The sequence below is a fragment of the Oncorhynchus nerka genome, linkage group LG12, assembly GCF_034236695.1.
Source record: "Oncorhynchus nerka isolate Pitt River linkage group LG12, Oner_Uvic_2.0, whole genome shotgun sequence".
Lineage (NCBI taxonomy): Eukaryota > Metazoa > Chordata > Actinopteri > Salmoniformes > Salmonidae > Oncorhynchus > Oncorhynchus nerka.
Genome location: NC_088407.1, coordinates 31,106,480 through 31,131,899, shown reverse-complemented (window position 1 = coordinate 31,131,899; position 25,420 = coordinate 31,106,480). Strand labels below are relative to the sequence as shown.

At 44.1% G+C, this 25,420-nt stretch overlaps 1 protein-coding gene across 2 annotated transcripts; it reads left to right on the top strand.

Annotated features, from left to right (window-relative positions):
* The first annotated feature begins 446 nt into the window (after positions 1-446).
* LOC115138093 (coiled-coil domain-containing protein 149-like) lies at positions 447-25,084 on the top strand. Of its 2 annotated transcripts, XM_029674565.2 has the most exons (12): positions 474-644; positions 10,639-10,800; positions 11,044-11,082; positions 13,681-13,788; positions 13,887-14,003; positions 14,215-14,387; positions 14,765-14,837; positions 15,093-15,177; positions 16,167-16,311; positions 16,587-16,663; positions 21,502-21,615; positions 22,914-25,084. In XM_029674565.2, exons 1-12 carry the CDS (start codon positions 594-596, stop codon positions 23,456-23,458), a joined length of 1,689 nt encoding a protein of 562 aa, XP_029530425.2. In that variant the 5' UTR covers positions 474-593; the 3' UTR covers positions 23,459-25,084. The 2 variants fall into 2 exon arrangements, with proteins under 2 accessions (XP_029530426.2, XP_029530425.2); XM_029674566.2 differs by lacking the exon at positions 21,502-21,615 and having other exon boundaries at positions 447-644.
* The last annotated feature ends 336 nt before the right edge of the window (positions 25,085-25,420 follow it).

Below are 25,420 nucleotides of genomic sequence, written 5' to 3'. Positions count from 1 at the left end.
CTCTGCTCACTGTTTATATAAACTGACCACCTCTCTCAATACAATAGGCCTAGGATAAAATAGAAATGTATTATTTCCATCCTCTGCCGACCCACCCGGACATCCCCGCCCACCTGCAACAGCTGACATGACTAATAACAGAGGGGATTCGATTAATCTCGCCCGGACGCCCGTGTTGGCGTGTTTTGCACCGGCTGAAAGTTGATTGCATTCGATATGGAATGAGGCTGTCTCCCAGACTTGAGGCAGGTATCCCGCTCTGTACGACAGCTCAAAACAAAAGCGAGAACATATATTTTATGGAAAAAATATGTATATGTTTCTGAACGCTTGACCATGTTGCCTGGTTGACAACATAACCAAGCAGCTCAGAATGCTATTCGATTTGAGTGGCGCTCCTCCCTCACCGACTTCGCTCGGTCACGTGATGAGCCAGAGGCTGGTTCAGTTTGGGCCAGCTTAATAGAACGGCCATAGATACAGCGAAGCGGAGGAGGAGTCAAAAGAAGAGAAGTCACCTTGCTGAAGACAGTAGCGTACCAACTAATACAGGAAAACCGTGAAATTTACGTGTTGGAAGAGGCTGCGAAATTATGAATTCTTCGAAAAGGAGTGAAAGTGACTGGCAAGGCCTGGTGAGCGAGGTGAGTGCGCTGCAAAAACACTGTGACAATCGGTTGCGTGAGCCATTAGTGATGCTTAGCATATAGAATTGGGTTGCCATATGGAAAGATAAATTAAATGTCTACTTCGAGATACGTATTTTGTTACTATTATCTAGCCAATTTGAATAATTATATGGTTGTATGTGCGCATATTGCCTATCACAGCGTATTTTTTTAACACTAATCCTCCAAATCAAATCAAGCTTTATTTATACAGCACGTTTCAGACATGGAATGCAACACAATGTGCTTCAGAAGAAAAAACAAATATAAACAATGAAAATAAAAACTGAACTATTTACTACACAACAGAGATGAGAGGGTAAAAAACAAAAAAAGAACAAGAACTGAATTATTTAAAAGCACCCTAAGGAAAAGCAAAGCTAAAAAGGTGTGTTTTAATATCTCTTTTAAAATGTACACAGTTTTGGGCCCCCTCGGGTCCTCTGGCAGGCTATTCTCAGGGGCTTGGGGCATAGTAACTCAATCCTGCCTCTCCATGCCTCTTGGTCTTAGGCTATGGGATAGATAAAAGGCTAGTTAGTGCCAGAGGACCTGAGGGACCTACTGGGTACATAACCTATATGTGGAAACTCCTTCAAATGAGTGGATTTGGCTATTTCAACCACAACAGGTGTGTACAATCGAGCACACAGCCTTGCAATCTCAATAGACAAACATTGGCAGTAAAATGGCCTTACTGAAGAGCTCCGTGACTTTCAACGTGGCACCATCATAAGATGCCCCCTTTCAAATAAGTCAGTTTGTCAAATTTCTGCCGTGCTAGAGCTGCCCCAGTCAACTGTAAGTGCTGTTATTGTCAAGTGGAAACATCTATAAGCAACAACTACTAAGCTGTGAAGTGGTAGGCCACACAAACTCACAGAACGGGACCGCCAATTGATAAAAATTGTCTGTCCTCGGTTGTAACACTCACTACGAGTTCCAAATTGCCTCTGGAAGCAATGTCAGCACAATACTTGTTAGTCGGGAGCTTCATGAAGTGGGTTTCCATGGCCGAGCAGCCACACACAAGCCTAAGAACACCACGCGCAATGCCAAGCGTTGGCTGGGGTGGTGTAAAGCTCACCGCCATTGGACTCTGGAGCAGTGGAAATGCATTCTCTGGAGTGATGAATCACGTTACACCATCTGGCAGTCCGACGGTCGAATCTGGGTTTGGCGGATGCAAGGAGAACGCTACCTGCCCGACTGCGTAGTGCCAACTGTGAAGTTTGGTGGAGGAGGAATAAATGTCTGGGGCTCTTTTTCATGGTTTGGGCTGGCCCCTTAGTTCCAGTGAAGGGAAATCTTAATGCTACAGCATACAATGACATTCTAGATAATTCTATGCTTCCAACTTTGTGGCAACAGATTGACAAAGGCCTTTTCCTGTTTTAGCATGTCATTGCCCCCCAGTGCACAAAGCGAGGTCCATAGAGAAATGGTTTGTTGAGATCAGTGTGGAAGATCTTGACTGGCCTGCACAGAGTCCTGAACTCAACCCCATTAAACACCTTTGGGATGAATTGGAACGGTGACTGCGTGCCAGGCCTAATCACCCTACATCAGTAATTCTCTTGTGGCTGAATGGAAGCAAGTCCCCGCAACAATCTTCCAACATCTAGTGGAAAGCCTTTCCAGAAGAGTGGAGGCTGTTATAGTAGCAAAGGCGGGACCAACTCCATATTAATGCCCATGTTTTTGGAATGAGATGATCGACGAGCAGGTGTCTATATACTTTTGGTCATGTAGTCTAACTAACTTAAAAGCATGTCTGACATTTATTGGTGTGCACAATCATAGATTGATTTTAAAAACCAATAGAATCTTAAAATTAATTCTAAAACTGACAGGCAGCCAGTGCAGAGACCTTAAAACCGATGTATTGTGTGCTCTCCGTCTGGTCTTGGTCAACACCTGTGCTGCAACATTCTGTTTGTTTTGCAGTTGACCAATGGCTTTCTTGGGTAGACCAGACGAGAGCATTACAGTAGTCAAGCCTGCTTGTAATAAAATCATGGATGAGTCTCTCTATATCAGCCTGAGAGAGAAACGGCCGCACATTGGCAATGTTCCTCGGGCGGTAAAAAAGCTAATTTGGTCTCATTCCTAATGTGTGATTTGAAATTGAGTTCAGAATCTGAAATAACACCTAGGTTTTTTTTACCTGGGATTTTATCTTTATTGCCCGTGAATTAAAATGTGTGGCAGTATTCTTGCTGTGCTTTGGCCCCAACAATAAGTACCTTGCTCTTGTCTTGATTTAGCTAGACGAAGTTGTGTGCCATGATATTTAAATAACTAATACAGTCTAATAATTTCTGTGGAGCTAAAATACTCGGACACCAAAATGTGAAGTTGTGTATCGTTTGCGTAGCAGTGAAAATCAATGCTGACCTTTTTGATAACACTGCCAAGGGACTGTGTGTGTGTGTGTGTGTGTGTGTACTGAACAGTACCGGAACGAAAATCGAACCTTGTGGAAAGCCACATGTGATATCTATTTTCTCTGTCATCACCCTTGGTGAACATAACTCAAACTCTTGACCGGTTAAATAGGTCCTAAACCAATTTAGAACTGGACTGGAGAGGCCAACACACCTCTCCAGTCTGTTCAGAAGGACATCATGGTCAATAGGGTCGAATGCAGCACTTAAATCCAAGAGTACAAGGACAGAGAGCTGTTTGGACTCTGTTGGCTCCAAGATCATTTGCCACTTTAACTAAGGCTATCTCTGTGCTGTGGTGGGACCGAAAACCAGATTGGAATAAAAAACATTTTAAAGAATTGAGTTAGTTGGCACTTAAAGTAATTAAGCTGTTTGAAAACTAATTTCTCCTGAATTTTGCTTAAGAATGGAGGGTTTGGCCTCCCGGGGGTGGCGCAGTGGTCTAGGGCACTGCAGCGCTAGCTGTGCCACCAGAGACTCTGGGTTCGCGCCCAGGTTCTGTCGCAGCCGGCCATGACCGGGACGTCCGTGGGGTGACGCATAATTGGCCTAGCGTCGTCCGGGTTAGGGAGGGTTTGGCCGGTAGGGATATCCTTGTCTCATCACGCACCAGTGACTCCTGTGGCGGGCCGGGCGCAGTGCACACTAACCAAGGTCGCCAGGTGCATGGTGTTTCCTCCGACACATTGGTGCGGCTGGCTTCCGGGTTGGATACGTGCTGTGTTAAGAAGCAGTGCGGCTTGGTTGGGTTGTGTTTCGGAGGACGCATGGCTTTTGACCTTCGTCTCTCCCGAGCCCGTACGGGAGTTGTAGCGATGAGACAAGATCGTAACTACTAACAATTGGATACCACAAAAAGGGGGTAAAATTAAAAATACATTTAAAAATATATATTTTTTAAATAAAGAATGGAGGGTTGGAGATTGGACTAAAATTGCTGAGAGCTGAAGGATCTAGATTAATTTTCTTCAGAAGGAGTGTCACCATAGCAGTTTTTAGTGCAGTGGGGAAAGTGCCTGTGAATTGTGAATGATTTTAACAATAGCTTGCACTTCTTCAAATATGCATTTCAAATCTGTTTTGAAGGTGGTTGGGATAGGATCGAGAAGGCAGGTAGAATGCTTAAGTTGTGATGTGACTTTCCTGAGCTTGCCTGTGTCAACCAGGAAAAATATATCCATAGTGCCTTTGTGTGGTGGGCTAGGGCACATATCATCAAACTTCTCATCAGGTCTTGCTTGTCTGATAACAAACTGGGTGTCTTATGCTGTGAACTCATCACATTTAGATGTGGAGGAAAGTTCACATAGGTTTGCGGGTGCAGGATTTGGTCGACGAGCCCGTCTGCCATTTCTAATTGCCTCATTCGTGGGTTTTTCTTTATTTTTACTATTTTCTACAATGTAGAAAAATAGTGAAGACATCAAAACTATGAAATAACACATGGAATCATGTACAGTTGAAGTCGGAAATTTACATACACTTAGATTGGAGTCATTAAAACTTGTTTTTCAACCACTCCACAAATTCTTGTTAACAAACTATAGTTTTGGCAAGTCGTTTAGGACATCTACTTTATGCATGTCACAAGTAATTGTTCAACAATTGTTTACAGGCAGATTATTTCACTTATAATTCACTGTATCATAATTCCAGTGGGTCAGAAGTTTACATCCAGTAAATTGACTGTGCCTTTAAACAGCTTGGAAAATTCCAGAAAATGATGTCATGGCTTTAGAAGCTTCTGATAGGCTAATTGACATGCTTGGTCGCAAATGGGTCTTCCAAATGGACAATGACCACAAGCATGCTTCCAAAGTTGTGGTAAAATTGCTTAAGGACAACAAAGTCAAGGTATTGGAGTGGCCATCACACAGCCCTTACCTCAATCCTATAGAGAATTTGTGGGCAGAATTGAAAAAGCGTGTGTGAGCAAGGAGGCCTACAAACCTGACTCCGTTACACCAGCTCTGTCAGGAGGAATGGGCCAAAATTCACCCAACTTATTGTGGGAAGCTTGTGGAAGGCTACCTGACACATTTGACCCAAGTTAAACAATTTAAAGGCAACGCTACCAAATACTAATTTAGTGTATGTAAACTTCTGACCCACTGGGAATGTGATAAAAGAAAAAAAGCTGAAATAAATCTTTCTCTCTACTATTATTCTGACATTTCACATTCTTAAAATAAAGTGGTGATCCTAAATGACCTACGACAGGGAATTTTTATGAGGATTAAATGTCAGGAATTGTGAATAACTGTTTAAATGTTTTTGGCTAAGGTGTATGTAAACTTCCGACTTCAACTGTAGTAGCCACCCTTTGCCTTGATAGCTTTGTACACTCTTGGCATTCTCTCAACCAGCTTCACCTGGAATGCTTTTCCAACAGTCTTGAAGGAGTTCCCACATATGCTGAGCACTTCTTGGCTGCTTTTCCATCACACTGTGGTCTGACTCATTCCAAACCATCTCAATTGGGTTTGGGTAGGGGGATTTTTGGAGGCCAGGTCATCTGATGCAGCACTCCATCACTCTCCTTCTTGGTCAAATAGCCCTTACACAGCCTGGAGGTGTGTTTGGTCATTATCCTGTTGAAAAACAATTGAGTCCCACTATGGTGTATTGCTACAGAATGCTGTGGTAGCCATGCGGGTTAAGTGTGCCTTGAATTCTAAATAATCACTGACAATGTCACCAGCAAAGCACCATCACACCACCACCTCCATGCTTCATGGTGGGAACTACACATGTAGAGATCATCCGTTCACCTACTCACCCATCAGTCCAAAACGAACGTTAAAAACAATATTGTGACGAAACATGCAAACCATGAATATACAGGTTGGTTGTTTAGCAACAACAATGAGGTTTGTGTAGAATGTTGACAACATTTAAGCTATATTCGGTCTACAATGTTTATTGAAAACATAAATACATTTGCACAATGACCACTTGTCTCTCAAATACATTGTTGATGGTTAGGCTAGCTAGTAAATTTGACACATATTAGCATTGATATGAAATCAATTTAAAACCACACAAAACAAGACATGGCATCAATGACAAGATGAAGTCGAAGTTTGAACTACTCCACAGATTATCCGTTATATTGACCAGATACTCCACTGGCTGCTTTAATGAAAAGAAATGTCTTCAAAAATGTAATGCAGTCGGGAGGAAGCAAGATTAGATGGGACCATTCCAGACAATTAGAGGGCAGATACGTGTGAACAATAGGGACAACGGTTTCCACTAGTTACTACAGCCACAAAGTAAAAATGGACTATATCGTAAAAATTCATGAAAACAACAATTAGCTTTTTGGTCTTAATTCAAGGCTAGGCATAAGATTAGCGGTGTTGCGGTTCGTGTCAATCACATTTTAAGAATGGAAATGGGCAGGGTATACAACTTTGGCGGTGGTATCTAGTGACAACCAGGCACGACTCCGATATAAAACTTTTTTTTCAAAGTTGCTGGTATGTCACGTGTCCTACTTATCACTACACTCGTAACAACCTACTCATTATGATGCTTACTATCGATCAAATAAACCACATGTAGCAAATAAGCTATAAAAAATGTGTTAACCAATTTCGACACTCTCTCATTGACCTCATACAAAAACTTGCTTGGTGAGTGAATTTATGATAATTAAAAAAAATGTAAACATCACCTGCTGGAGGAGACAGATTTTGGGCTCAGTTATCGCTCTAGCTTTGCCTATTCTCTCTGACTACTCCAGGAAGTGACATTGCAGGCTAGCTCAGTGCTGCCCCCTCTTATTGACTAAGAGCTCATTTATGCTTGATCTGAAAATGTGGTTGGACGTTCCATATGGAGGGTGTAATGCAATTGCGGAGTCTCCAGAGACATGCAGAGGTCAAATTGAGCTCTGTACCGCATAGCCGTGTGCCTCCCAATTTTTATAACAGTGCAGAGGGTTCCATATATCTCTGCATTGACATGATTGGTTGACAGTAGTTGGGGGCGAGAGGTCCTGTATAAACACAAACTCACTTCCTTGAAAAATGTCCTTCACAACAGCTCTGCTGAGCAGTATGAATGCCCTGACTTCTGCAGAGGCCTTATCACTGTAAATGCAGAGAACAGATTGACCATGCAGCACCTTTAACTCAAGTTGAAGGCCGACCAGGGTACTGCAGGCTGCCATTACCAACACAAGTATCCTTAACTTCTTATGTGTGTGATTTAAACAAAAGCAAAAAGGATTTTCTTTTGGTTTAAGGACATACATCTGGTGTATTAGAAAACAATTATATATATTCTTTACACCGATTGCCCACAACGATGGTGATTTTTCCATTTACTAAAATGGGGGATCATGTTTTCTGCAAACAATGCCTGCAGTACCGCAGTCTGACTTTTACTTCTGTGGCTTCAATGAGAGGGGGCAGTCGTTATCCCGTGGGTTAGAATTTGAAAATGGCTCGATTTTAAAAAATAATAATAATCAGCTATAACCTGTAATCTCCTACCCGTTATTGGGCTTCAGAATGAGCACACACTCAATGTTTGCACAAAAAGTGTACCAATCACACAGTCATCCCTTGTACCACACCAAGTATGATGGCTGAGGGAACACAGTTAGTCCATTCATTGAGAAGGCTGTGTCGTGTCCTTACTGCGGATATTACACTTTGCTACTACTGGTTATCACTTCTATATCCTTTGCATAACTGAGTGCCTGTTATCATGACAACCTGTATGTGGGGGGGAAGGTTCCACATGAATATTCCAGTGTTTCTTATCTTCACACAATGCATATTGTGCATAGCCAACTGTGTATTCTTCCATCAGTGCTGAACTAGCAGCCACACTGGTGATACTGTAAGTCAAGTTACAGGTGATTTACCTATTACTGTTAGCTGACAAGTGTTACTGTATATGAGATGTGAGATGTACATTTACGATAAAAAAACATTTAATCAGGAAGTTCTATCTGCGCAAACTCCAGATTATACATTTTTTGCACCTGTTTTCTCCCCAATTTTGTGATATCCAATTGGTAGTTAGTCTTGTCCCGTACAGACTCAGGAGAGGCAAAGGTCGAGGGACATGCGTCCTCCGAAACACAACCCTGCCAAGCCGCACTGCTTCTTGACACTCTGCTCTCTTAACTCGGAGGAAACACTGTCCAATTGGTGACCGCAGTCAGCGTGCATGCGCCCGGCCCGCCACAAGGAGTCCCTTCTCTAACTCGGACGACGCTGGGCCAATTGTGCACCGCCTCATGGGTCTCCCGTTTGCGGCCGGCTACAACAGTCTGGGATTGAACCTGGGTCTGTAGTGATGTCTCTAGCACTGCGATGCATTGCCTTCGACAGCTGCAATGTCAGTTGGCTTTTCATAGCCGAGCATTGAGAGTTAGACAGAGCGAACACAGCAGGTCCGGGACCTTCCAGAAGGACAACCATCTCTGCAGCACTCCACCAATCAGGCCTTTATGGTAGAGTGGCCAGACGAAAACCACTCCTCTGTAAAAGGCACATGGCAGCCCGCCTGGAGTTTGCTAAAGGACTCTTAGACAATGAGAAACAAGATTCTCTGGTCTGATGAAACCAAGATTGAACTCTTTGGCCTGAATGCCAAGCATAACGTCTGGAAGAAACCTGGCACCATCCCTACGGTGCAGCATCATGCTGTGGGGATGTTTTTCAGGGACTGGGAGACCAATCAGGATCAAGGGAAAGATGAACGGAGCAAAGTACAGAGAGATCCTTGATGAAAACCTGCTCCATAGTGCTCAGGACCTCAGACTGGGGCCAAGGTTCACCTTCCTACAGGACAACGACCCTAAGCACATGGCCAAGACAACGCAGGAGTGGCTTCGGGACAGGTGTCTGAATGTCCTTGAGTGGCCCAGCCAGAGGCCGGACTTGAACCCGATCAAACATCTCTGGAGAGAACTGGAAATAGCTGTGCAGCAACGCTCCCCATCCAACCTGACAGAGCTTGAGAGGCTCTGCAGAGAAGAATGGGAGAAACTCCCCAAATACAGGTGTGCCAAGCTTGTATCGTCATATCCAAGATGTTTCGAGGCTGTAATCTTGCTGCCAAAGGTGCTTCAACAAAGTACTGAGTCAAGGGTGTGAATACTTATGTAAATGTTTTTATTTTATAAAACATTTTCAAAAAGTTTGGTTTTGCTTTGTCGTTATGGGGTATTGTGTGTAGATTGAATAAAGCTGTAATGTAACAAAGTGGGAAGAAATCAAGGGGTCTGAATATTTTCCAAATGCACTGTACTTGTATGTAAGGTGATATACTTATTGAATCACGAAAGCGGAAGACGTCACAACAGTTCTGAGATCTGGGACTTGGAAAAATACTCAATCTCAAAACTATGCATTTTGCAGATAGAACAGTATAGTCTCAAGTCCTTTATTTTTAATATCAGAGGTTCTGGTCCTCTTTTGTAATGACTTAGAATTGATTTTTTATCACCTTTTCTTAAGAAGAAGCTCTTTTATAGTAAAAATCCAAACAAATAAATACAGGTGCTTTAGAGCACGTTTAAGGCCCTTAGAGGCATTGCTGTTTTTGCCTTGTTCTATATCAATACGAAAAGCTCCATGGACGAGGTATTTCACAAAAATTACTAACTTACATTTTATTGATAACTAGCAAGTAGTTTACTGACTTTGGATGTCAGAGACCAGACAAATATGTCAGTTTACTCATCCAGAGCTAAACTTGAACAATGTTGCTAGTTATCCATATGATAAGGTGTATTTATAATTTTAGGGAAATATTGCTTTAACAAATGTGTGATGAACATTAATTTGATCATGTGATTAGAAAGATGAAAGGGTGTTGTCTTTATTCATTAAATGTCTGGAGTTTTTTATTTAAATAATTGTAACTTTCTGGGCCAGATAAAACGTTTTGGCTGAACCATTTCAGAGCCATACTGTTCTGTCTGCGATTACACCCCCTCTTAAAAGAGGAAAAACGATTTACAAATGTCTTTAGGATTTTGATGCTCTGCACTTTGGGTACCTTTTTTAAGGTTAGGACTTTGATGTGTTGTGAAAGAAGAATTCGCTACAAAACAGTTCTGGGATGTGAACTTTAATGCTGACTATCTCAGAACAATGCTTTGCGCAGATAGAACCTTTTTATAGTCCCAAGGTCTTGAATTGTCAGTATACTGTGTATGCAAAAGTGATGAGGTTAATTGGGAAGTCGTACCATGGTTGTAACTGTTTAGTTTCCTCATTTTTATTTATCCTGTTAAAATAACTTAATGAAAGGGCCTTGATAGTTTTTCACCATGTTATTTTCACCTTTCAAAGCTTTGAATCAGATTAAATGAAAGCTATTCAACACTTGGTGCAAAGCCCACACTTTCTGAAATACTAACCTGTCCTTACACTTTATAACAATGGGAGCAATAGTTTTTTTCCTTTGACAACCGAACATGCAACTTGAGCATCCACAGTAGGAACTTGTGTTAATTCCCATTCCGTACCCTCCCCTATATTGTTTCTTAGTTCCTGGTGTGTAAGCGTAAACTAGACAGCAAGAAGGAGGCCCTCCTGATCCTGTCCAAAGAGCTGGACACCTGTCAACAGGAGAGAGACCAGTATAAGCTGATGGCCAACCAGCTGCGAGAACACCACCAAGGACTCAAGAAAAAGTACAGGGAGCTCATTGTGAGTCTGTCTATAGGATTTATGTTCAGAAATCATTATCTGTAATGATTTGCCTTAGTGATAATCTGGCCAAATGACGACTTTGACTTTGTTTTAATGGTTTCTAAAAAGTGTTTTAAGGACCTGGAAAATCAGTGACCCATGAATGTTTGTTTAAATAGAGCTTAGTATTTTGAGGGAAAAGCAATGGGACCACTGTTCATGCTCTGATTCACCTTATAGTAAAATGTTTATTTCTTTCAGGATGGAGATCCTTCTTTACCACCTGAAAAACGCAACCAGGTAAATTAAGCTGTCTCTAATGCCCATGCTACAGTTGAAGTCGGAAGTTTACATACATACACCTTAGCCAAATACATTTCAACTCAGTTTTTCACAATTCCTGACATTTAATCCGAGTAAAAATGTATTGTCTTAGGTCAGTTAGGATCACCACTTTATTTTAAGAATGTGAAATGTTAGAATAATAATAGTTATTTATTTGAGCTTTTATATATTTTCATTACATTCACAGTGGGTCAGAAGTTTACATACACTCAATTAGTATTTGGTAGCATTGTCTTTAAATTGTTTAACTTGGGTCAAGCGTTTCGGGGTAGCCTTCCACAAGCTTCCCACAATAAGTTGGGTGAATTTTGGCCCATTCCTCCTGACAGAGCTGGTGTAACTGAGTCAGGTTTGTAGGCCTCCTTGCTCGAACACGCTTTTTCAGTTCTGCCCACAAGTGTTCTATAGGATTGAGGTCAGGGCTTTGTGATGGCCACTCCAATACCTTGACTTTGTCCTTAAGCCATTTTGCCACAACTTTGGAAGTATGCATGTGGTCATTGTCCATTTGGAAGACCCAATTGCGACCAAGCTTTAACTTCCTGACTGATGTCTTGAGATGTTGCTTCAATATATCCACGTAATTTTCCTGCCTCATGATGCCATCTATTTTGCACCAGGCCCTCCTGCAGCAAAGCACCCCCACAACATGATGCTGCCATCCCAGTGCTTCACGGTTGGGATGGTGTTCTTCAGCTTGCAATCCTCCCCCTTTTTCCTACAAACATAACGATGGGCATTATGGCCAAACAGTTACATTTTTGTGTCATCAGACCAGAGGACATTTCTCCAAAATGTATGATCTTTGTCCCCGTGTGCAGTTGCAAACTGTAGTCTGGCTTTTTTATGGCGGTTTTGGAGCAGTGGCTTCTTCCTTGCTGAGCTGCCTTTCGGGTTGTGTCGATATAGAACTTGTTTTACTGTGGATATAGATACTTTTGTACCTGTTCCTCCAGCATCTTCAAGGTCTTTTGCTGTTGTTCTGGGATTGATTTGCACTTTTCTCACCAAAGTACGTTAATCTCTACCAGACAGAACGCGTCTCCTTCCTGAGCGGTATGACTGCTGCATGGTCCCATGGTGTTTATACACTGCTCAAAAAAATGAAGGGACACTTAAACAACACAATGTAACTCCAAGTCAATCACACTTCTGTGAAATCAAACTGTCCACTTAGGAAGCAACACTGATTGACAATACATTTCACATGCTGTTGTGCAAATGGAATAGACAACAGGTGGAAATTATAGGCAATTAGCAAGACACCCCCAATAAAGGAGTGGTTCTGCAGGTGGGGACCACAGACCACTTCTCAGTTCCTATGCTTCCTGACTGATGTTTTGGTCACTTTTGAATGCTGGCGGTGCTTTCACTCTAGTGGTAGCATGAGACTGAGTCTACAACCCACACAAGTCCAATTGAGCACATCTGGGACATCATGTCTCGCTCCATCCACCACAGACTGTCCAGGAGTTGGCGGATGCTTTAGTCCAGGTCTGGGAGGAGATCCCTCAGAAGACCATCCGCCACCTCATCAGGAGCATGCCCAGGCGTTGTAGGGAGGTCATACAGGCATGTGGCCACACACACTACTGAGCCTCATTTGGACTTGTTTTAAGGACATTACATCAAAGTTGGATCAGCCTGTAGTGTGGTTTTCCACTTTAATTTTGAGTGTGACTCCAAATCCAGACATCCATGTGTTGATAAATTTCATTTCCATTGATCATTTTTGTGGGACTTTGTTGTCAGCACATTCAACTATGTAAAGAAAAACGTATTTAATAAGAATATTTCATTCATTCAGATCTAGGATGTGTTATTTTAGTGTTTATTTTTTTGAGCAGTGTACTTGCGTACGATTGTTTGTACAGATGAATGTGGTACCTTCAGGCATTTTGAATTTGCTCCCAAGGATGAACCAGACTTGTGGAGGTCTACAATTTCTTTCTGAGGTCTTGGCTAATTTCTTTTGATTTTCCCATGATGTCAAGCAAAGAGGCACTGAGTTTGAAGGTAGGCCTTGAAATACATCCACAGGTACACCTCCAATTGACTCAAATTATGTCAATTAGCCTATCAGAAGCTTCTAAAGACGGACATTTCCAAGCTGTTTAAAGGCACAGTCAACTTAGTGTATGTCAACCTCTGACCCACTGGAATTGTGATACAGTGAATTATATTTGAAATTATCTGTCTGTAAACAATTGTGTCAAGCACAAAGTAGATGTCCTAATTGACTTGCCAAAACCATAGTTTGTTAACAAGAAATTTGTGGAGTGGTTGAAAAACGAGTTTTAATGACTCCAAACTAAGTGTATGTAAACTTCTGACTTCAACTGTATATCCCTCAAACTGTTAGAGATGTTATACTTTTATCACAATGTTTATATGATGGACAACACTCTCTGAAGCTTTCCCAGTTTGACTTGATTTGATCCTGCGCTTTCAATCTCCAACCTTGTGTGTCTGAGGGGTTGAGTACAGCAGAAGACATTTATGTCTCGTATGAATTAATAAAAGCATTCTTCTATTTCTCTGACCTCTCCCCAGGTGAACTTGGCTCAGCTGCTGAGAAACGCAAGGGAGCGAGGGAAACAGCTAGTCGAGGAGGTGAAGGAGCTGAATCAGAGACTGGCAGAGGCCCAGGGGGATAACAAGGTAGGGCGTCAAACACACACACACACACAAACCTACATCTCTCATACTAACTCAGTGAATCTGTTCCTCTGTTTGACCCGTCTCTCCCTGGTCCACAGCTGCTGAGGATGACAATCACTAGACAGAGGCTGGGGGATGAGGAGGTGGGGGCACGCCACTTTCCCGCCCATGAGAGAGAAGACCTGGTCCACCAACTGGAGAAGGCAGGGCTACAGGTGGGAAGGGATCTTGTCCAATGGGAATGCTCTTTTTCTATGGTACATCGTGCCCTAATGAACACGACCCAGTGCCTCTCCTTCTTCAGCACTTTCAGAATAGTGCAAAAAATGGAAGATAGGAGACAACCGTGTCCTATTCGCTTTCTTTGTTTCTCTTGCTCGCTTTCTTGCTGTTTCTCTCGCCCACTGTCTCTCTCTGTGTGTTCAGATGGAGGAGCTGGAGAACAGTGTTAAGGCACTGACTGATGAGCTGGACGACGTTAAGGCAGAGCGTGGCGTGTTCAGCGAGAAGGCTGAGCGCCTCAACCTGGAGCTCAACCATATCCTGGGTGGCCACGAGACCCGGATCATCGACGTGGATGCCCTCTGTATGGAGAACAGGTGAGGGGTGGACTCTTCTCTGCTAGTATTACATTTACAGTTGAGTAATTTAGCAGAAGCTCCTATTAAGAGTAACTTACAGTCAGTGCATTCAATTAAGGTAGGTGAAAAAACGACATGCCACACAATGTTCAACACAATTAAATACCCCCCAATGTATATTAGGCTATGCACGCACAATTTATTTTTACTTCTGTACACCATAGGAGACATTTTCATACACTGTGAGGTTGGCACTATTTCAATGTCTTCCTATTCCAGGTAGGCATAGGCTGTCCTGTGTGTGTTTCTAGATGAATTGTTGTTTGCTGCTGCTTTTTCTTCTTCTTTTGCCCGGAAAGATGAATCTAAAGCTATTTTTTTCCCACCTCTGTCAGGTATTTACATGAGCGGTTCAACCAAGTCCAAGAGGAGGTGAACTTGCTGAAGTCTAACATCATGAAATACAAGGTAGAGGGGTGTCTATCTGTGAGAGTGTGCTCAATACCCGCATTGCAGTAACGAGTAACTTTTTTTACCATCAGTTAGACTCTCCTCACGTTTAGATACTTCAGAATAAGGTGTGTGTGTGTGTGCGTGCAGTAAACAAAGGCGCTGTGTCAACATTGCATTGCAATTACATTGAATTCTAGCCAGTGTCTCTTGACAGTCCCAAAGAGGGTTAGAGATGACAGCTGATAAAGGTGGGTGTATTTGTTTTTGCAGACTGCGTTGGAGAGGAGGAAGAGCTTTAAATTGTCTGGGAAGTCCAACAGCAGTGCTCTAACAGGAGTCCTCTCTGCCAGACAAGGTACACCACCATCGCATACAGATGCGTCCAGCGACCACATGGCAGGTCCCAATTCAGACTGGCAGCTCCGTAGTGAGTAAGATAAGAATGCTGGTCAGAGCAACTGATCCGAGAAGAGCAGTTAGGAACTTTCCTAAGTGATCTCCTCTGTCATTGAATGTAGGTAATGCATAGCCCAGGGACGCATAAGTGTCGAAGATGTGAACTAGCTAGCTAGTGAGTGCAAGCCCACTGCAATGATTTAACCTTCCCTGAGATTTGAAGGATCTATTCTAGAACCTGTATTGCAGCGTGGCAGTGTGAGTTGCATTACATTATTTACTTGAAGAAATCAAGCTACGTTAGCCCCAGACGTGTAGAAACTATTTTCAGCTCTTGTAAAAGCCTATCATATTTATTCTACACCACCAGGGTTCCAGTTCTAGATAAAAAAAATAAGTACCTGTAATGCCCATTCTGTCTGAAGTAGACATTATTTCTTCATTAGAGTTATGTTAGTCTCCAGTGCCTAACTTTTGAAACACCTGAGACTCGCCCTAATTTGTATTCAGAGTTCTGGCAGAGATGCAAAGCTTAGGTCTTGATTGACAGTTCTCGGCAGAGCCAGCACAGTAGGGCAGCAGTTCAAGCTAGAGGAAGCAGGGAGGTAACCTATTGTACAGACGGCTGTTTCTATCGCTCTGTCACTCTTTCACTCTCTCTCTCTCTCGCTTTTTCTTTCTTTCTTTATCCCTCATCTACCCTGTGTGTCGCTCCTGTCTATATACTGTTTCTCTCCTATTTTTTCAGTCTTGCTATCTGTTTTCATCTCCCTCCTCACTCTGTTTCACTTATGTCCTCCCCTTTCTTCTCCCCCTCGTACTCTCTCTATTCCCTTCTCTCCCTCCCTGTATTTTTATTTTTTCCTTCTCAACGACTTACTCCTCTTCCCCCTTTATTCCCCCTTCTTTACCCCTTTTCCTGATTATATTCTCTCTCTGTCTCTGCAGTGCAGGAGTTGCTGTCTGAGGAGCAGGGCTGCAGTCTCCCGGCCACGCCCCAGTCCATCTCTGACCTAAAGTCCCTAGCCACGGCCCTGCTGGAGACCATCCATGAGAAGAACCTGGTCATTCAGCACCAGAGACACACCAACCGGTATATGCACTGGCACACACATTTCTACAGTACACACAGGCCTACACACACACACACAGTCCACACATTCCCTTTCTTATTCTTTCATATCCTTTATTTACGTCTTGGTGTGCTTTGTCTCCATTGACCTTTACCCATATTAAGTTCATAAACCTCGCCACACAATGTTCTCCACTCCTACTAGTCAAACAGTGGAGACACACTTAGTTTACAGTCTGGCCGCTGGGCCATAAGGGACCTTGTGACTCACCCTCCAGTTTACCTTCTCCACACAGGATTCTGGGGAATAGAGTTGCTGAGCTGGAGAGGAAGTTGAAGACATTAGAGGTGTCCGGCTTGTGGAGTCTTCCAGGTTAGTTACAGTAACGTTGTTCAAACGCATTGACATGAGTGTAAATCCTAGACAGTGGGGTTTTAGTTGGGTGAATAATACTAGATCTTGCAGCTAAATAACACTACAGAGAACAAAGCACCACACCATTAGCAAACACACTGTCTACCAACATTTATTTGAAAATATCTGGTTAATGCTAGCTCCAATGGGACTGTATGATGAAATGTTACCCAGCTTTACCTACTGAGAATTTCGTTATTGACACTTCAATTTACCAATGAACTGACCAATTGGTGGTGGACAGTCCAATGAAATGCTGTGTTATTAACTGGGTATCTCCTCCCTGGCTGCGGCTGCCTACAGGCCTGACCTACCACGTTTCTCTGGGAATAGGGAGTATGTGTTCTGTATATACCGCCCTTCTTAGCCCATGCTTTCCATTGTCATGCCACCTTGGCATCCTCCCACTGCCATCTCATATCCATCGCCCTAATGCTACCTCCATTCTAGCCCAAGGCCACTCCTTGTGCATTCATGTCACCTGTTGGGATCTTCTCACCTGCTGTACGTAGTCACTTACGGCTTAACCTCGGAACCCAGAGCTAAATCACACTTGCAAAATGGCCACCTACTCAGTTTGGTTACTCGATTCATAACATTTGTGTTAAGTCTCTCCTGAGAGACTACTTACTGCTCTGTTTATCAGTATAAAAGGTGAGTCCGTCTTTTGTATATATTTGAATGTCGGTACAACTACAGGTAGGTTACCTAGCGGTTAGAGCGTTGGGCCAGTAACCGAAAGGTTGCTACACTTGAACACCAATATAAAAGCAACATGCAACAATTTCATACATGAACTGTAACTCAGTAAAATCTAAGGAAATCAGTGAATTGAAATAAGTTAATTAGGCCCAAGCTATGGATTTCACATGACTGGGAATACAGATATCCATCTGTTGGTCACAGATGCCTAAAAAAAAAAAGGCAGGTGCGTGGATCAGAAACCAGTCAGTATCTGGTGTGACCACCATTTGCCTCATGCAGCGCGACACATCTCCTTCACATAGTTGATCAGGCTGTTGATTGTGGCCTGTGGAATGTTGTCCCACTCCTCATCAACGGCTATGCGAAGTTGCTGGATATTGGCGAGAACTGTAACACGCTGTCGTACACGGCGATCCAGAGCATCCCAAACTAGCTCAATAGGTAACCTGTCTGGTGAGTATGCAGGCTATGGAAGAACTGGGACATTTTCAGCATCCAGGAATTGTGTACAGATCCTTGTGACATGGGGCCATGCATTATCATGCTGAGACATGAGGTGATGGCAGCGGATCGCATAACATGGCATAACAATGGGCCTCAGGATCTCGGCACGATATCTCTGTGCATTCAAATTGCCATTGATAAAATGCAATAGTGTTCATTGTCTGTAGCTTATGACTGCCCATACCATAACCCCACTGCCATCATGGGGCAACGCTGTTCTCAATGTTGACATCGAACCACTCGACCACACGACGCCATACATGCTGTCTGCCATCTGCCCGATACAGTTGAAACCGGAATTCATCCGTTAAGAGCACACTTCTCCGGCGCGCCAGTGGCCATCGAAGGTGAGCATTTGCCTACTGAAGTTTGTTACGACGCTAAACTGCAGTCAGGTCAAGACCCTGGTGAGGACGACGAGCATGCTGATGCGCTTCCCTGATAGTGCTAATGACAGTTTGTGCAGAAATTATTTGGTTGTGCAAACCCACAGTTTCATCAGCTGTCCGGGTGTTTGGTCTCAGAAGATCCCTCAGGTGAAGAAGCCGGATGTGGAGGTCCTGGGATGGCGTTGTGAGGCTGTTTGGACGTACTGCCAAATTCTCTTAAACGGTGTTGGCGGCAGCTTATGGTAATTAACATTCAAATTCTCTGGCAACATGCCGATTGCCCGATCCCTCAATACTTGAGACATCTGTGGCATTGTGTTGTGTGACACAACTGCACGTTTTTAGAGTGGCCTTTTGTCCCCAGCACAAGGTGCACCTGTGTAATGATCCTGCTGTTTAATCAGCTTCTTGATATGCCACACCTGTCTGGTGGCTGGATTATCTTGGCAAAGGAGAAATTCTGACTAACAGCGTTAAACAAATTAGTGCACCAAATTTGCGAGAAATAAGCTTTTGTGCGTATGGAACATTTCTGGGATCTTATCAGCTCATGAAACATGGGACCAACACTTTACATGTTGCATTTTATATTTATATAATTCTAATCCTCGTGCCGACAAGGTGAGAAATCTGTCGCTCTGCATTTAACCAGGGTCGCCGTAAATAATGGCTGATCCCTGGCCGTGACCCCACTCTCTGATGTTTCGGGGGGAGTTGGGATATGCAAAAACAACGCATTTCCATTTCACACCTCACACTTGTACAGGTTACCCACTTGTACATGCAGTGAAACATGACAAATATATGTGTTCCAAAACTACTGGTTAATGAGTGACATGTAATTTGGGGAGATTGATGCTGTCACATAAGAGTCCTGCGAAATGGGCAATTCCTACTGCTTTCAAATACTGAAATAGACTAACTTTTTAAGCGTATGATTTAGTAAATATCTGAACTAGTTTAACAGCTTCCCTCAATCTTAATGCACAGACATGCCAGTCAGACGTTGAGATTATAGAAGAGTTTCTCCAGTGTGCACCAGAGGGGGGTGTTGTGCTGTGTTTAAAGTGCATTGGTGGGATTTGGGTGGCGAGCTGTAGCTCGATGAAGCTCGCCTGTCATGAGACTGTCATTCTCCCGCCATAAAACTGACAAGCATCCATTACTGAAAATGATTGCCCACATTACAAACACATTTAGGGGAATGTGCTGTTATTAGGGGATTTGTAGACGAGGCCCAAAGTGCCTCATGACTCTGTCCACCACAATCGGCGTAGGGCAGAGGGAGAGGGCGAGATGGAGATTGAGAGAGAGAGTGGCCTTGTCAAGATGGACAGTCACGACGGGGCGGAAAAAAAAAAACAGAGGGGCCGATTTGGGGGCAGGCCCCGAGTCAAAACATTGGACACGCCATGCGTTGCTGTTCCCGAACGACAAGTTAAAAGGGAGGGTAAAAAAACAAAAGCGACTCACTCAAATAGACTTGTGATTTACTCGACAACCCAAACCCCCCCTGGGAGCGATACCCTGTTCAATGAGCGCTGGAATACACGCAGACTGAAAGCCTGTCTGGGCGCATCAGCCACACTCAATAGCAAACTGGGTGAGACTCGCATATACAGTAGCCTACTACACTGGAGAAGAAGATGCATTGTGCAATGCCCTGATAGATAGACATGTCATTACCCAGGTATTTTTAAACAAAGATTTCTCTATTTTCTCTCCCAAACTCTTCCCTGTCGTTGTTGCCACCTCTCCGCGGATCAACATCCACGAGGGTGCGGGCTGGCATCTCACAAAGGCGGTGTATTGGGTGTGACAGACCTGCCTCGTTGTCAAAATAAGAGACGGGTGACCCCCCCCCCCCCCGAGACTGGTGTAGGGACTAGAGAAGCTGGGTACCAGAGAGATGTCCGAAGTCTGTTTTGGATGAGGGAGATAGGCCTACAGTATGGGGTGTTATCGTTTGGGTGTCAGTGTAAAGGTAGAAGCAGTAGTTCTATTCGTGGAGGTTGTACTTCCTTTGGTACCTCTACTATCTTTGTTTTAGCATGTATGTAGGATATGTTTTGGCAGAAATAGGCTTCAGGATGAATGCATTCATGCATGCATATGTGCGTGCGAGTTGGGATGTCTGTCTCTTAGTGTGTGTGCAGTTATTAATGTGTGTGTGCGCGCACGTCTGTGAGAGGAGGAATGGACGGATGGATGGGCAGCTGTCAGGAGGGTATAAACCCACTCCTCCATGCCTCCTCCTGAGCACGGCGTGGGCTGAAACCTGCTGCGTTCAGCCCAGGCCCTGCTCTGCATACATAATCACCACTTTAATACTGGCTTTAAAAAGCAGCCTGAGAAACTCAAGTCACCAAAGGCCCTCTCAACTCCGAACGAGCAAGGCTCTCAGCCTGTATGAGGGCTAGCGCCTAGATGAAAGTTTGAAGTATTACTTAGCCTTGCCATTGCATGTATCCCAACGGGCATTTATTTAAGACGAATATGCTAATGTGTGAAATGAGGTGTACAGAAACTAAGTTGCAGAGTCCTTTTTCATAAACAGCTTTCGAGGAAAGTAAAAGGGGGAACTTCACAGGACAATCAAAGTACGGTGTGCATCCAGTGCCATAGATTGACGTGAAGAGGAATTGACCCCAACCCCTGGTGTGCTATAGAAAAGATGAGCAGTGCCCTGCGTTCATAACACAAGTGCTTGTGCCATTCATGCTTGACAGTCAACATGTTTCACATGCTGACATCCACGTTTTAGCATTCTTCTGCTTTTGTTTATGTTTGAATGTTTTAGTTCGTAATTCACACTTGAGTGACCCTAGTTTGTGTCGAGGGTGTTTGTGCTTGCGTGGGTATGTGTGTGATGTCTGGTATACGGTGCACGGTCCCCTGTGAGTAGCATATGGCGTCAGCCCAGGAGGCGTGCAGCCATCACTAATGAAGACTGATGACAGGGAACTGCAGCCACTTCCTGTGAGCACAGTTTTGTGTGTGCATTTGGATGAATATGACTTTATCTGTGTGAAGGAGCACGCGCAGTCCTTACCTGCTTACACACGCACCTTTTTTGAAAACCACCCTCGTGTTTTTAGCATCTGTGTCTGTTGGGTGTTTTTTTATTTTCTGACAGGGTGGGGGAAACCTTCTGGGGAAGTTAACTCTTGTTCCCCTGTGGGTTTGTTGGGTTAACAGGGGGACGAGACAACATTATGCTGAGCGAGAGCCAGCGACCCGAGCTCCTATCACCCAGCATCACGCCGTGCCCACCTCAGCCCCACACGCACGCAGCAACGCAGCCACCTAAAGGTGAGTGTGTAATTGTGTGTAACTGGGCTTCGCCGTTCGTTAAACGTCGCCCTCGGGCAGCGGCTAAAACGCTGTAATTAGCTCCATCCCCTCTCCCCACACACCCTTCATTTTGCGCCCAGTCCCCTTTCCCGCCTCTCCTCCAACGCTGGCCTCTCATTGGTGCTGATGGCTAAGTACCTGATGCTCCTCAAATGCCATGGCATTTTGGAAATGTGAGCACAATTCTCGCCCGCTGACATTCAAAAAGTTGGTGTGTTTTTGGAAGGGGGGGCCCTATAAATATGGATGCTGGCATGAATTTTCTTTCCCTCTCTTTTGTGGGGGCAAGTGTTCTCTGTGGTCTGTCTTTAACCTTTTTGACTGAACATTCACAAATATGGGTCAGTAATCCGCGGAATGGGAGAAATATTTTGGAGTAGAAGCAGAACTTAGGGGCGTCGCTATTTTTGGCCCTTTGCCGTGGAAGTGCTTGAGTCACAAGTTATTGAAATAACTTTTGTCGATTGACACAGCCCCCAACTCCAAAGAGAAGTAGGGGTGGCTAGTTATTTAATCCTGTAATGACATCTTAATTCTCTGTCAATTTGAAATGGAGGATTGAACAATCAATTCTTTACAGGTGCTCAGAGTAATGTGGTGTGGAGTTGTTTTCAATGTCCGTAACGTTCACACTGCATATTCACTCACGTAACTTGGTTGATTTTACATAGCTCATGCATTATCCATTTACACAGCTCCACATACACCCAGGCTGGTTGGATATAGCATGTGGATTAAGGACCCACTGGAATTTGGAACTATCAAGCATTACTGCAACATGCAAATATCAGCAGACTGCGTCCCCTAGCACCGAACACGTTGGTGTTTTTGAACTGCTGATCTAGGATCAGCCCCCTCTGTCCATATGCGCTTGTTCATTATGATCTGAAATGCTAAACTGATCCTAGATCAGTACTCCTACTCTGAGGCGCATTATGAAACTGGCCCTGATAGGACTGTTAAGGTACTGTATATGTGGAAGGAAAAGCTCAACCTAGTTTACCAATGGGCTTTGGGGAACTTTTGTTCCAGTCCTGCTCTAACACACCTGATTTAAAACTCGACTATGCTTCAGCTGCTTATCAAAAGCTTGATTAGCTGAACCAGCTGTGTTATAGCAGATTAGGAGGAAAAGCCTGGACACGCAGAAGCTCTCCGGGAGGACAGTTTACCACTAGGTAGAGTTAAGAGGGTGTTACAGCTTCATTATAACTACCCTCTCACAATGAACTCTTCTCCTCTCCCAATGTGACTAGACGACAGAATGGGAGCATCGTCGTGGGAACGGGCCACAGCTGGCGGTGACTTTGGCGCAGATGGCGTCGGCGGGGAGGGCGCACCCGAGCCCAGTGACGGGGCGGAGGCTAACTGCATCTGCCTGAGTGACAGGCGGGGAGTGGAGATTGTGACGCTGTCGGAGGAGCAGGCTGCCGCGGAGCTGGAAGAGGGGCAGAGTCCCGTGGAGGAGGAGGGGCATGAGGTGAAAGTGGACGAGGAGCTGGGCTCCACAGTGGAGGAGGGAGAGGAGGCGGCCCTGGCGCTTGACGCCCCACCCTTAGAGGCGGAGTCAGACTTGGGTAACCTCCCACAGCTGCCTGTAAGGCAAGCTACCATAGATGACACCCTTGAGGCGGGTCATTTGACCTGCCATGATCAAGCAGTGGAGCCTACAGGACTCCCTAACACAGATGCCTCTAAGCCAGCTTCCATATTCAAGACCCCAGACTGGGGTGGCACAGATGGGTGGGACCTGCACTGTCAATCAGGACAGAGTGACAGTTGCCATAGCGACAATCATTGAAAAGTGATGTTTAATGATGTAGACCACCCCCCCCCCCTTTTGTGCGCCCAGCCATTCTTTGCGTGAGTCTATAGAATGGATAGAGAGAACACTTTCTCAGCCTCCCATTGACAGTCAGTGCCTGAAGTGTACTTTGCATCTATATAGTGTTGTTGCTCTGAAAAGAGCAGACAATCTTGAAATCAATCCACTTGCAAGTCTAATGTCCTACAGGAGTAATTTAGCAAAGAAAATAGCAAAGATGGCAAAGTCCCCCCGCAAACTGCCTCCATGGTAGGATAATCCCAGCTGTTTGCTTCCTGTTTATTCCTAAGGGTTGCTAGTTAAATGAGAGCTGTTTTATTTTTTTCTGTTGCCCACATACAGGAGCCATTGTGAGTTAGTGTGATGAATGTATTAGATTTGCATGGAAATCTGTGAAGAACATTGTTCGAGAGTTTAATGTATTTGTATTATCGTAGCTTTATGTATATAGATTATAGTTACAGTCACTAATCAATTATGGAGCCGTTTTCTTATTCTATTTCTAATGGAAAAGTAGATGTTGGCTTGTGACTGCATGTGCCTTATATACACTGGAATATTTCATTTTACATTTTCAAATCCTTTTGAATGTCATATCTTGCAGTGTCACATGTCTAACTTGTTGCATAGGAGCACAGACGTATAATCAATATGGGCCTCACTGCTGCCTGAGGAATGTCAATGTCCTTGTTTTCACAACCAACTGATTGTCATGGTTGTCTACTCTTATAAAGCTTTGTTTACCAGCTGCATAACCACACACACACAGTCTTACTACACTTTTGTAAATAAACACATTGACTAATTTTGTCACACAAAGTTTCATGTACTTGCCCCAAAATTCTGACACACACACACACACACTTACAGCCAAAGTCCAGGCCCTGCTAAGGTATTCAGATTCAGTTTTTCCCACATTCAGGTGGCAGCTGGCCTCTCCAAGCAAACGGCATCAAAGCCAGAATCCATGAAGTGCTTATTCTGCAGAAGGCTGCTTGCTATTTTTACTCTTTGACACAAAATAGGAGGAAGGAAAAAAATATAGAATCCCGGGAAGCCGTGGTGTGTTCGCAGTACGCACACACTCACACACACTCACACAGACAGAGTAGGCCCGCTGCCAGCCAGCTTATTTGGCATATTGGCGAGGCGTTTCGAGGAATCTGATGACTTTATAAAGCAGATGGGATTTGCTGCTAATGAAATTGTGAAACGACGTGGTGCCTTGGGCTTTAGCGAAATGCCTAACCTGCGTGCCAATTCACCACGATAAGGGGGTTCCTCATCCTCCGGTATCTTGCCTAATTTGACTTTAATGTCTGTGTGAAATTTAACTACTCAAAGGGGTAAACAGTAGAACTACAAATGTGTTATTTTCTGAGCAGTGGCGTGGAGCTGGTAGTTGTCATTTTGTAGAAGTGAGACTGTAACCTAGGTTACAAGGCGTGACCTGCCCTGTACTAGTCAACCAAAACTGACTGCCGCTCAGAGAGCCCTGGGCATTGAAGAAGTGAGCAATTTCAGCTGCTCTCGCTGGGTTGCTCAAGTTGTGACATGGATTGAAGTTGACAATTCCCTTTTTTGCCCCCCCCCCCCCCCCCCCCCCCCTGCACCGATCCCTGATGGTCTGTCACAGCCTGCCGCTTGCACTGTGGGAAGTCAGAATCCTCCCGCGTCTCACTACCAGTATACTTTATATTCTCTTAGAGGAATTTCTATTCTCATTTGCAAAGGAAAGTAGCTATTCTCATTGTTTAACTCTTCAGGTCTGTACAACAAATTGCATTAAGACTCATTAGATATGGCTTGACTTTATTATCCAATTCCTTTGTATCAGACGTGACATTCCAATATCTTAAGCAGAGGTGGCCAACCTTTCCTGGGTGTGGAGGCTTTTGCTCCAGCCCTGCTCTAACACATCAGTTAATCAATGTCCTG

Bases quoted from the DNA above. Each gene is read 5' to 3' on its own strand.
- LOC115138093 (XM_029674565.2), top strand. From the start codon at position 594: ATGAATTCTTCGAAAAGGAGTGAAAGTGACTGGCAAGGCCTGGTGAGC. The intron at 11,083-13,680 runs GTAAATTAAGCT...ACCTCTCCCCAG, and splicing joins CACCTGAAAAACGCAACCAG to GTGAACTTGGCTCAGCTGCT. The intron at 16,312-16,586 runs GTATATGCACTG...TTCTCCACACAG, and splicing joins CACCAGAGACACACCAACCG to GATTCTGGGGAATAGAGTTG.